This window comes from Microtus oregoni, unplaced genomic scaffold (assembly GCF_018167655.1).
Source record: "Microtus oregoni isolate MIOR12 unplaced genomic scaffold, Mior012 000000F_ref0000247, whole genome shotgun sequence".
In the NCBI taxonomy this organism is placed as follows: domain Eukaryota; kingdom Metazoa; phylum Chordata; class Mammalia; order Rodentia; family Cricetidae; genus Microtus; species Microtus oregoni.
The window spans coordinates 60770992-60783995 of NW_024543059.1; the positions used below are offsets into that span (position 1 = coordinate 60770992).

Below are 13004 nucleotides of genomic sequence, written 5' to 3' on the forward strand. Positions count from 1 at the left end.
CTGAATGTATGAGCTAAGGAACCAGGAGCAGGTACTGGAGGCCAGTGGTTAAGTGTAAGAACGATTTCAATCATGACACCCTGGTTCCAAGTGCTGAGTGGCCTGTGGCTAGTCACTGGGCTTCTGAAGTTGTTTATTCGTTCATTCAATCAATGTTAGCAAGACCATGTGCTTCAGCAGAGTGGCGGTTCAAAGAGAGACCAAGCTGCAAATCTTGAAAACGCTGTGCGGTATAGAGTAGATCTCATTGCAGGGGGTGGGGTACAGGGGTGGGGGCAGGGGCTATTATCCGGAACTTTTGGCTCTGAAAGGTTGGCTAGGTTTTTACCCTTCAGGCATCCTGTGCTGACCGTGCAGTTGAATCAAGAAAAAGGGTGGTGGTGCACGCCTTCAATCCCAGCACTCAGGAGGCAGAGGCAGGTGAATCTCTGTGAGTTCAAGGCCCTCTGGTCTACAGCATCTAGAACAGCCAGGGCTACACAAAGAAACCCTGGAGTGGCAGGGGGAGAGGGGAGAAAAAGAAAAGAAGGACGGAAGGAAGGAAGGAAGGAAAAAAGGAAGGAAGGAAGGAAAAAAGGAAGGAAGGAAGGAAAAAAGAGGGTGGAAACATGTCCCTTTTGGAAGAACATAAAAGAATCCAGGCCCTTCTGGACTTCACCCGACCACCCCTAGGAACCCCCCCCCCCCCCCCCCCCCGCCGCCTCCGTTTCTTCCTTTCTCAGCAAAGGCCACCTTCCTACACAGAGTCCCCAGCCCCCGGTTCCTGGGCGTACCCTCGATTTCTGGCATGGAGCGGCCACTCGCTGCCCCGCCGGGAGAACTAGTCAACAGCGGGGTGGACGGGAAAAGTGACATAATCCTTGCAGCGCCCTGTGCCACCAGCCTCTCCCACAGCGCAGGCCTGGTTTCTGCTTTTCTTCTCCCGCGCTGCGGCCGGGGATTGAGATGCTGAGGAGCTGAGGACTCCGAGCTCCCGCCAGCCTTGGGGTCTCTCTTGGCTGGGGAGGGGGAACCCGGGCGTGGGCGGCCGGGATGCACTTTTCAGGAATGCCGCGGCGGCAGCTCGGTCGCCGGGCAGGCTCCCAGGACCGCCGCCCCCTCGGAGCCGGATGACGGAGTCTCGAAAGACTTTCACCAAATATGGGCCGAGGCTGGAAACGTCCTGTTCGCGTCGCCGGAAACCCCGAGTCGGGGCCACCGCAGGAGTGCGGATCGCAGGCCAGCGGCCCGCAGGGGGCGGCGGCGGCAGGGCCAATCCCGTTGGCCAAGGCTGGGTGCCCTCATGCCCTCCCGAACCGCCTGTCTGTCACTCAGTTCCCGCCGCCACCACCACCATAATCCCAGCACCCCCTGCCTGACCATGCCAAGTTGTGGGGGTGGGGGTGAAGAAGCTGCAAAAATGCTGGGTGTCAGAAGGTGCTACATTAAAGCATCTAACAGACACTGTAAATGTGGCTATAAAAAGTGAACTCTCGAGAAACTACCTGTCTGATTATGGACACACTCACATGCGTGGGGAAAGGGGGGTAGGAAAGGGGTATTAGGGTGAGGTGAGGGGAGAGACCGAAATAGACAGAAAAAAGGAGGAAAGGAGAGAGGAGAGAGGAGGCAGAGGGACCATGAAGGGGGGCGGGGAAAGAAGCACTCCTGTGGTCTAGGGCAGTAGGACCAGCAGCATCACCTAGAGCCTTGTTAAAACATCCAAGGAGAAACTCTGGAGTGGGGCCTAGCAATCCAACTTAACCAAGCCTCCGCGAGATTCTGGTGTATGCTCCAATTTGAGACCCACTAAACTAGGAAGCTGGAGTGGACAGGTTTGGGATTATGATCAGTCTCAGTTGCTGCCAGACAGCGAAACCTTCTTGGGGTAATCTAAACTTCCCTGGCAGCTGCAAGTGAGACTCTCCAGGTCTCAGCCGAAGCCAGGAGCCGCAGAGGACAAGCAGTCCTTTCTCAGTGGCTTGAGGCTCAAAGAAACACGTCCGGCTGGTGGAGGGACAGTGGGGGAAAGAGCCTCGCAAATGAGCACCCGAAGCAACACTTACCCACACCGTTTGCACATTTCCCTCGTCTGTCAACGAAAGATCTGTAGCTCTCAGCAGAGGAGGTGAGAAGGCGACAGACCGTCTGGGGTTTCTGGACCATCCTAGGCAAGGACTTAAGAAGCCGCTGTTCCTCTTGGTTACCAGTAGGCGAAAGCAGGGTATGCTGTCTGCCAAGGCTGTGCACACAGGTTACAGCAGCCTCTTCTCCTCCAGCACCTCCTGGCCTTGTGGACTTCAGCTTCCTACCCCTTCCCACCAGACAGCCGCTGCTTTAAATGGGCTGCTGATGGTGATGTTCTCCTGGTTTCTCCTCTGGGGATGAGCCCATTCTTTGAGATTGCCCAGTTGGAGAACAGAAACAAAACCTCACACACATCCTCGTAGAAAACCTTAATCTGGTTTTTAAAGGCATCTATGGAATGGCGTGTCTGTTTGAATGCTGTGCAGTATAGTGGACCTCCAGGCTGCTCCTCCCTCCACCAGCAAAAGAACACAGGCCAGTTGGATCACCCTCTGCAACTTTATTTTAAATCATGATAGACAGATTGCGTGAAAAACAAGGAATTCCAAAGAATTTCCTGCTCTGGGAACAGAAGTTAAGTCTATATTTAACAACATTTGAAGCTGTCAAGAATGCCTTGTGGTTGGATAACAGAGGCAGAAAAATGTTAAAAACGCAGGCTACTGCTATACCCAAATATGGAATTATTGTTACGTCTGGTGTCTGATTCACCATCTGGAAATACTTACAACCATGAAGTCAAATAGAAAAGACGCCATAACAGAAGCCAGGAACCCTCTCCATTCTCTTTCTCCATCACCTCCTTCTACTCTGTGCTGTGCCTTCTCCACCCTCAACCCCTCCCCTCCCAGCCACTTCGCTAAGACGGAAACAATGAACCATTAAGGGAGGAGGAATATTCCCTAACTGAGGAGTCGCTGGCCTGGGGGACAGGACCCCGGGTTTGCTTTCTTTATTTGCATAACACCTGACAACCCGGTTGTCTTTGAAAGTCCCCACACCCAGAAAGCGGCTGAGGTCCTAAGGCCCCCCTGAAAACTTGTGAATGAATGAACTTAACTCTTTCCTGTACCAGCCGCCTGCACTGGAGTGTGCAATCATTCAGATAGCTTCTCATTGTGCTCCCTGGAGTCATTCACATAAAGTCAGCACTGAGGGCTCTCCTAAGTGACACTGCTGAGCTCTGAAGGCAGACAGGCCCTAAATAGTAAAAAAAGAAGAGAAGCTAACCCAGAGCATTAAGGGGAGGGGGGAATCTGTATCATTTCTTATTGAAATTACTTAAGAAGCCAGACTATGACACTTTGGAAGTTTATGGATGGCATGGAGGGGGTCTTGTGAGGGATCTTGTAAGATCTTAAAATCCAACTTCCACTGCAGGATGTATGTTGCCCTCTGAATCCCTTATTTTTCTGAAGAGAGAGAGAGAGAGAGAGAGAGAGAGAGAGAATTTCATTTGAAGTGGAAGGCTTCCAAATGAACCAAAGCAAAGGACACACACACACACACACCAAGAAGTTTTTTTCCCAGCTATCCAAAGAACACAGTGGTCCCGTTGGACTCCGTTTTGTCCTGGCAGCTTTTGCACCTGATGGTTTCAGGACAAATCACTCCAAGGTTGTCTTCTCCGCCTCTGGTTTGGCTGTTCAGTTTCCACTGCCGCCAGTCTGGGGAGGGAGGCCAGGAGGGCTTACCCGGCCTCCCGCATCCGTGAGGAAGTGCAAGTCAGCTCTGGGAGAACTCCCTGCACTCGTTTCCTCTTGGACTTCCAGCGCAAGCAGTGGGCTGGAACTAAAATTGGGAACCTCCAAAAACAAACAAGTACAACATACCAAAAAAAGAGGGGGAGGGATGAGGGAAGACCTCTGGCTGGAAATTTGCCAGGCGACGAGGGAAGCTCCCCCCCCCCCGTCTCATTCATAAATGCCACTCTGAGTATTAATTTGCAATACACTTTTCTTGGCTAATAAACATCATGCCACAGCTTTGGGACTGGATCCGAGCACGCCTCTTTGAAGTCCACAAATAGATTCCTGGCTCAGAGACCAACTCCCCCTCCCCTTTGCACTCTTAGTAGATAACTTTACTCTCACCTTGGTTGTAAACAAGCAAACAGCTCCCTGCGTTCCCGGGCGAGGGCTTCGGCAGATGCCAGGTCCACTAGGCATCTTCAAACAAAACCACTTTTGTTCCTCCCTCTCAGGTCCTCCCATCCTCCCAAAGATCTGAAGTGCTCCCTCCAACACATAACACCACGCCCCCACCCCCCCATACTCTTCGACCACGATCATCACCCTCGCGTCCCAAGCATCCCATTCTCCCCAATGGAAGTAGTTATTTAAAGTGGAAAAAAACGAACTTTTTTTTTCTTTGATACATCTGAGAAGAGGGGGGGAAAGGTGCAATGGAGCCAGGGGAGGTGCTTGGCAGCAGCCCGCGCCAACCAACATTCCTGAGATGTTTGAGAATTCTGGAACGCGCAGACAGAGCCGACGTCACTGCAACACGCGGCGCCGGAGGCAGGCGGGTATAAAAGGCGGGCTCCCGGCGCCGGGGCAGACCGTGAGTGAGAGCGCCCCAGAGAAGCACTTGCAACCTCCGCGCCTGCTCCGCCAAAACCTCGAGAGAAGGACGCCCTCAGTCTCGGCCCTAGCCTCATCTCACTCCCGGAGCATCCGATACCGCTGCTCACCGGCTTGTTGGATTCCGTGTCGCCGCACTCGCCCCGGCTCTTTCAGCGCGCCACAATGAGCTCCAGCACCGCCAGGGCGCTCGCCGTCGCCGTCACCCTTCTCCACTTAACCAGGCTGGTGAGTTGGACTTGTTTAACCACCGCTTTCCTGTCCACCCTCCCCGATCCCTCTCCCGGGGCCCTGATCGTCCACAGAAGGGAAAGTTAGCCTAAAAAGTTCGGAGGTAACTGTTGCTTTAAGCCCGGACGACGTGTCCTGGGGGCCTCTTCCTGGGGCGCAGCCGCCGGGGTGGCCCGTGTGGCTGTACGCTATCAAGACACTCCAGGTGGATGGAGCCCCAGAGCCAGACCCTTGCCCAGGGCAGTTTAGGCGCCTCTCCGGAGCAAGGCAAAACAGCCTCACGCGTTTCTTCTCCCCCCACTTCTAGGCACTCTCCACCTGCCCCGCCGCCTGCCACTGCCCTCTGGAGGCGCCCAAGTGCGCCCCGGGAGTCGGGTTGGTCCGGGACGACTGCGGCTGCTGTAAGGTCTGCGCCAAGCAACTCAATGAAGACTGCAGCAAAACGCAGCCCTGCGACCACACCAAGGGGCTGGAATGCAATTTTGGCGCCAGCTCCACCGCTCTGAAAGGGATCTGTAGAGGTAAGAGGCTTGTGGTTTGGCCCCTTTAAAAAAAATAATAGTCCCCATAGTCCAGAAGTTTAGTAATTTTGAGACCATGTATGGTGACGCTTTGTTGATGGTAGCTTGGCAGAAAGGCTCATGATTTCAGCAGTCTGGAATGCAATTCAGTGTGTCTGGGCCCAACGAAAAGCGCATACGGAAAAGTGATCCTGACTAACTTATTGTTCAGCGCTGGAGTCTCGGGGGAATTGTAGCGAACTTTACCATACAGTGAATTGAACAGCGGAAAATATGTAAGAGTTGCAGTCTGTGGCGCCTAATCTTAACCTTCTCCTCTCTCTCTCTTGGTCGTCTCTACAGCTCAGTCAGAGGGCAGACCCTGCGAATATAACTCCAGAATCTACCAGAACGGAGAAAGTTTCCAGCCCAACTGTAAACATCAGTGCACATGTATTGATGGCGCCGTGGGCTGCATTCCTCTGTGTCCCCAAGAACTGTCTCTCCCCAACCTGGGCTGTCCCAACCCCCGACTGGTGAAAGTCAGTGGGCAGTGCTGCGAGGAGTGGGTTTGTGATGAAGATAGCAGCATCAAGGACCCCTTGGATGACCAGGATGACCTCTTTGGATTTGATGCCTCGGAGGTGGAGTTGACGAGAAAGAATGAGTTAATTGCCGTTGGAAAAGGCAGCTCTTTGAAGAGACTTCCTGGTAAGTGGAAATCGAGCTCATAAGACAATCTACCGAAATTCATTCTCGGCCTACAGCTTTGTAGAAACCGGTGTGTGTCAGCATGCCTCTGAAGAGCCTTCTGTTTGGTTTATTTTCTAGTCTTTGGCACGGAACCGCGAGTACTTTACAATCCTCTGCATGGCCAGAAATGCATCGTTCAGACAACGTCATGGTCCCAGTGCTCTAAGAGCTGCGGAACTGGCATCTCCACACGAGTTACCAATGACAACCCGGAGTGCCGCCTCCTGAAAGAGACCCGGATCTGTGAAGTCCGTCCTTGTGGACAACCGGTGTACAGCAGCCTGAAAGTAAGTTCCTTTAGGGACTTGACCATGACCCCAGCACGTGGGTGGGATATGAGCCGCTCTAGAAAATGTCTTTATGAAACCTAGCACTGTCGGGTTTCACATAGTGGTTAAATGTACCCCTCCCCAAACAACAACAAAATTAAATTACTGACTTTTTTTGTTCTTCCAGAAGGGCAAGAAATGCAGCAAGACCAAGAAATCCCCAGAACCCGTCAGGTTTAACTATGCAGGATGCTCCAGTGTGAAGAAATATCGGCCCAAATACTGCGGCTCCTGCGTGGATGGTCGGTGCTGCACGCCTCTGCAGACCAGGACCGTGAAGATGCGGTTCCGCTGCGAAGATGGGGAAATGTTTTCCAAGAATGTCATGATGATTCAGTCCTGCAAATGTAACTACAACTGCCCGCACCCCAACGAGGCATCGTTTCGCCTCTACAGTCTGTTTAATGACATCCACAAGTTTAGGGACTAAATGCCTCCTAGGTGCCTAGTGTGGGGTGGATGGAGGAGGGGTGTGAGCATCATGGAGTCATGGGTGGGGTGGTGGGTGAAGGGGCTCATTGTAGAAGGGATGCCTTGCTCATCACTGAGTAGCATTAAGGTATTTCCAAACTGCCAAAGGGGCTGGTGCGGATGGACACTAACGCAGCCGCAGTTGGGGAATACTTCGCTTCATAGTACTGGAGCGCCTGTTATGCTTCGTTTTGGAGCGTGTTTGTGTGGATGACGTTCTGTTTTCTGTTTGTAAATTATTTGCTAAGTGTATTTTTTGCTCTAGATCTCTCCCCCCTTCTTGGTTCTACAATTGTAATAGAGATAATAAGATTAGCTGGGCCGTGTGAAAGCCTTGTTTGTCCTCTGACAGAAGTAAATGAAAGGGCCTCCTGTTCCTTCCTGAGGGAGGGGGACGCTCTGTGAGTGTCCAAGAGGCAGCTACCTGCGCTCTAAACTGCAAACAGAAACCAGGTGTTTGAAGATTGAATGTTTTTTATTTATCAAAATGTAGCTTTTGGGGAGGGAGGGGAAATGTAATACTGGAATAATTTGTAAATGATTTTAATTTTATATCAGTGAAGAGAATTTATTTATGAAATTAATCATTTAATAAAGAAATATTTACCTAATATCTGAGTGTTTGCTATTCAGTATTTTTAGAAACCATCCAAGTTATCAGGCACAATTGCTCCTGTTAATCATTCCAACAGGATTCGTTTGGGGGCCCTACTTTGTGTGGAGAACTACCCCAGGTGCCCTACTTGGCAAACTGAACTAACTTAACTTGGGTAACCAGTAACTTGTCTCAGGAGAGAAAAAAGGACAGTGGCTGTCTTCAAACATCTTTAAAGGAGGAACGGTGGCATACAACTCATCAGTTTGGAGGGCAAAAATCTTGAACGCGGGCACTGTGTGAAGCTTTAAAAAGGAAGCTGAAATTAAATTTGCTAACCTAAAGCAATGTGATTTATTTTCATAAGAACTGAAGGAAAGCTTAGTCTCCAGCTCCAGGGTGGTTCTGGGTGTCACATAAGGAGACAAGGGGGAACCTTTTAATAACCTTTGGCCATAACTGCTTGGTTGAACTAGATTTGAATAGGTCACTTAGTTTGTAACTGTGCTTTTTAAATTTTGTATCTAAAGCTTAGGGAAGCTGCTTTTACATTTTATCCTTGGCGTATATGGGGGCAGGGACGGGAATCTTGGGATCTCTAGGGTCCCTGGTTTGTTAATGGATGAGTTTGAAGCAAAGACTGTGTTAATCCTAATAAGCCAGCGATTAGGTAAACACGCTACCAAATGCAAAAGAATGTGAGGAATTCCAGTACTTTCCAATCTCTAAAGCACCAGGGCAAGCCACCCCCTTGGTTACATTATATTGGTGGCAGAGGGAGCATTTAGAGAGAGTGGGCTATCCGGAGGTCAAAGGCTAGACACTGAGCATTCCTGAAAGAACGGGTCTGACTGCCGGGCAAGGAGAGGTAGGGACAGCTGCATTAACGTTTGTGAAAAAAGGCCGGTAGCCTGTGTTAGAAAAATCTACATCTTTAGAAAGCGCTGACAATAAACCTTTTATAGAGAGAAATTTTCCTTTCGCTGTCCGCTCTGGCTCCCATTCAAATCCATAGTGAGACATTTCAGGCTGCACTCGAAGAGAGTACTTGAATTTTTAGACATAAGAGAAAGAGCTTTGAGAAGTGGGGGAGAGAGACAGCTCTTGGGATTCTATAAGGGCGTTTTCTAAATAGATGAATTAATATTGATGATTTAATAAGGACCTAAAAGAGACACTTTCCCCAGCATCTGTTTTAGACCTTACTAGATGAATGCTAGGAAAATCTAGTCACAAGTCTTCCCTCTGATTTGGACAGTATCTTGCCTAAAATACTTCAGATTGTACCTTTTTGAACTGTCAATTTTTCCTGCCAGAGGCATTAGCATTTTAAGGTATTTGGGATTTAAACACCACCCGGCCTAGCTGTATTCAAAATTAAGCTTGTGGTGCACAATAATATGTGAAAGACGATAAAGGCGTTAGGATTTTGTGGGGCGGTCCTGTTGGACAACATCAGGACCCAAAAGCAAGATTTACTGGTTTCCCAGCATGAATCCCGAGATGCTGCCCTGTATCCAGGGAAGCCACAAACGTCTTTGTTGTCCAGAGACCATAGAGTCCTGTTGTAAGGGTCCTTCAACTGTGCAAGAAGACAACATTTGTACAAAGTATCTCAAGTGAGAAACAATGTAGCTGAGAAAAAGAGCCCTCTTTGAAAAGCCGTTGATCTGGTCCAAGAACTTGCAGGGATGATGACAAGATGGGGCAAGGACTGTAAGAATGTTCCATTAGGGGAAGGATGAAAAAAAGCAAATTATGCCCATTTATTTGAACAGAAAACTACTACAGAAAAGATTAAGTACAGTAATACAAAAAGTATTGAAGGACCTAAGAATACTTGAGAATCAAATTACAGCATTCAGACCATACCAGATCAACTATGCCTGGAGTGGATCTTGTTCAGTTTAATTACTGTGAAAACAAAAGTCATTGTCTTTACTTACATGGCATGGAAGCTGAATATGTTGGCATGCATTGTATGTATGTAACAACAATATACTACCAACCACACGAAAGACCTCTCATGGTTCCCTTCCCACCCCAGCCCAGTGATTCTGGGATGGTTGCTGGTAGATTTAAGACCAGAGTGTTATAGAATGACCTCAGAATCTCAGGCATTCTGTGAATTTAAGAAATATCCTATGAGACACGCAGAAACCCAGGCAGTGCTCTTCCTGGGATGCTGTTTCATATGAATGCTATGTACCGGCCATTCCACAAAGAGATGCAACTGAGTCGAAATTAGAAAAGTGTATTTTAGGGTTATTTTTCCAGTAGTGGGAAAATATTTGATCTGTTTGCCATGTCTTTTCCTAGGCTTTTGGCACTATTGATAAATCTGTTGAGTAATAGTCAGCATGGGTCCAACACAAGCAGAGGACAGAGCAGTGCTCTAAGCAGCATGATCGGTGACTTGGCAGAAAGAATCCCACACTGGGATCAGAAGTCCTGTTCGCACCACAGCAGCGCTGTCAATCACTCGCTAGGCAACGCTGGGAACGGTTCAAGATCACTCTCCTATGTGCGGAAGTGAGAAAGTGGCCTTCAGAATTTTTTGGAAATTTATTTGTGTGTGTGTGTGTGTGTTTTGCATCTGTGCACGGATGTGCACCACCTGCGTGCAGTGTTTGAGGGAGCCAAAGAGGGCATTGGAACTCCTGGAACTGGAGTTACAGACAGGTGTGAGCAGCCATGTGGGCGTGAGGGACAAAACCTGGTCCTCTGAAAGAGCGGTAAGTGCTTTTAAACTCCGAGGCATCTCTCCAGCCACAAACTTTGAGCATTTTTGTTGGAAAAACAAATGCCCTAGACATGTGTCCTATGCTCTCTTTGGTGCAGACTTCTTACACTTCTTAGCTGCTGCCAACAACACGTGTAAAATCGAACCTGTCCAGATCATTCTATGATTAGATGCACTCATTTCCATAAATCCTTTAAAAAAATGTTTCCAGAACCTTCTTTACCACCCCACACCCTTAGTTCATGAGAGCCATGGACACAGTACAGACCCATACTTTCTCCTCAGAGAAGGCCTCTGAAATCTGTACCTCACAAACTGTATTCTCCTAAAAAGTGGATGCTTTAAGTCAAAACACGTTTGGAGCCTGATGATGTGTGTGCCCTGTGAAGAAGATCACTGGTGATGGTTAGCACTCATCTATGGAACCTTATACAAGTCCACAGAGCGCTACAACTCCCACATAGTCTGCTCATCTACTCTTCTAGATCAACTCCTTTCTCTTCCGTGCAGACATCCATAGCGAAGGCACCACCACCTCTTATCTGAATTATTGGCTGGCCTCTTCCCTTGTGACAGTGTGTTTTCCAAAGGTGGCTACAAGAGCACCCCCTATCCTACCTGTACTTTTGTCACGCACCCCATTGCTTCCGTATCAGTTAGTGGAGTATATTTCTCCATTTTCATGAATCCGTCTGAGTTTTGGTGCCAGCTTAGAGTGGAGGTCTGGAGTGCTCCCCATCTATTTTACAGATGTGCTTTCATGAAAGGGGGTACCTTTCCTCTGAGCTCAGTGGACTATGAGAAGCCCAGTGCCCCCCTGAACTGGTCCTAGAGGATAAGTTGGTATGAGGAGGAGCAGGGTCAGGGAGTGTGTGGGCATCAAGTCTGTGCATGAATAAACTATCTGGAAAGCGAACCCTGCTCCCTCGGCCATGCCACCTGAGAGCCTGTGAATCAGACACAGACTGCTGGAGTCCTTCTCACTATTCCTGACCCACAGCTACTGAGCAAGGTGTGGCAATTTTAAGGTAGGAGTTGTGGGTGTGGTTATGCAACAATAGACAAATAAGACATCCTTTCTTGTCCTCCAATGATCAGTTCTCTACAGAAGAACCCGAGGGACTCTAGAACATAAATCAGAGCATGGTGCTGCCCCACTGGTCTTGAAGTAAGGCTCAGCTTCTCATATGTCAATCGGCCTAGAGGATCCTGGGGTTTCCCATTGGTCTTGGGATAAGGCCCAGCTTCTCACTTGACACATGGGTCCAGATATGCCTCCTTGTCAGCAGCCATCCTTGTTACTGGCCATTGTATTGTCTGAAGACAGTCATGCCAGTGGCTAGGAAGATGGGTTGGTGGTTGAAAGTGTTCCCTGCTCTCCCTTACTAGAGTCTGGTTCCCAGTACCCATAATGAACAGCTCACAATGGTTTTGTAACTCCAGCTCCAGGAGAGTCAAAGGCAGGGCAAGCTAATAGGAGAGAAATCCAGATTCATCCTTAGCAAAGCTCAGTTTCGATCACCTCTTTCACAAAGCAAGTGCTTAGAAAAATGTTTACCGTGGTAACACTCATAAACCCGAGAAAGAATAGAGATTGTTTCAAATCACTGTACCTCCTCAGGCCCAGCCTCCCGCTTTCTCCTGCAGTTCTGGTCTGTGTATTTTTGCAGAGAAGTGCACAGCAACTCCATTTATAAAACCATGTCACATTTTCCAGCTGACACCGGATAAGTTAATCAAAGATAAAAAGCACATCCTGAACACGAGCTGAATTTAAGCACCTATTTTTATAGTAACCAAAGAGATTGTTGAGTATGAAGGAGAGGTGCTCAGATAACCTAGGGGGCCTGCTTTAGGATGTTAAAGAAACAGCTCTAGGTCCTACTTTCACTTAAATACATATTTTTCGAATGTGTGTAAGACACTCCTGAGTGACAGAGGACTGGCCTGTGTAGTTGCTTTAGTTACTGGCTAGTCAGGCAGTAGCAGAGAAGGTGGATCTCAGAGGGTTTGCCATCCGAGCTTGCCCCAGACAGAGGCAACTAGGGCACAGGAAGGCACTTGAGTTACACAGAGGTCTGGCCATGATACGGGTCCTGGGTATCGATGTGGCTGGCTCCAGGGAAGACTTCCGTCACTTCCTAAAGTTGACTCAGCATCCTGGGGGCTCATTCTAAGCAAGTCACCTTTCTCCAGTAAACAGAGGACTATTGTATATATTCCAGAGATTTGCTAGTTAAAGTAAATGCATTCACTCACAACAGGAATTTAAAATTCAGGCTCCCAGGGAAGACTTTCTGAAAGGTCCCTCCTATATTCCAAATTTAGTTTGTTCTTGGAAAGGAGCCCATGTCTTTAGTTGACCTCTTGCATTTAAGACGATACTTGGCCATTTAAAATGTTTTGCAATGTTTGGGGTTTCTTGTTGCTATTTTGCCTTTATAAAAGGAAGGCGCACGGAGACAAATTCCCTATGATTAGAAAGACAGAATGTCAGAAATCCTTAGTACACTCTGTCTCTGTCTCTCTCTGTTTCTCTTTCACACACACACACACACGCGCGCGCGTGCACAGCCAGCCAGTATTACATAGGTAGTGAATATTCTGGAACTTAGCATCTACTGAACAACAGCAAATCAATAATTCAAAAGAACAGGTGATACTTACATTTATGGCATCTCCCAAATAACTTAGTAAATTTCACAGGCACTAATTCTATCGGTGAGGTGACAA

At 48.6% G+C, this 13004-nt stretch overlaps 1 protein-coding gene across 1 annotated transcript; it reads left to right on the forward strand.

Moving 5' to 3' along the window:
* Positions 1–4639: 4639 nt before the first annotated feature.
* Ccn1 (cellular communication network factor 1) lies at positions 4640–7569 on the forward strand. The gene is made up of 5 exons (XM_041651909.1): positions 4640–4877; positions 5188–5401; positions 5744–6091; positions 6212–6420; positions 6590–7569. Exons 1-5 carry the CDS (start codon positions 4815–4817, stop codon positions 6890–6892), a joined length of 1137 nt encoding a protein of 378 aa, XP_041507843.1. The 5' UTR covers positions 4640–4814; the 3' UTR covers positions 6893–7569.
* Positions 7570–13004: the final 5435 nt, after the last annotated feature.

Excerpts from the sequence above, each read along its gene's own strand:
- Ccn1 (XM_041651909.1), top strand. The coding sequence starts at position 4,815 with ATGAGCTCCAGCACCGCCAGGGCGCTCGCCGTCGCCGTCACCCTTCTC. Across the intron at positions 5,402-5,743 it reads TCTGAAAGGGATCTGTAGAG|CTCAGTCAGAGGGCAGACCC; the intron begins GTAAGAGGCTTG and ends TCGTCTCTACAG. Across the intron at positions 6,421-6,589 it reads CGGTGTACAGCAGCCTGAAA|AAGGGCAAGAAATGCAGCAA; the intron begins GTAAGTTCCTTT and ends TTGTTCTTCCAG.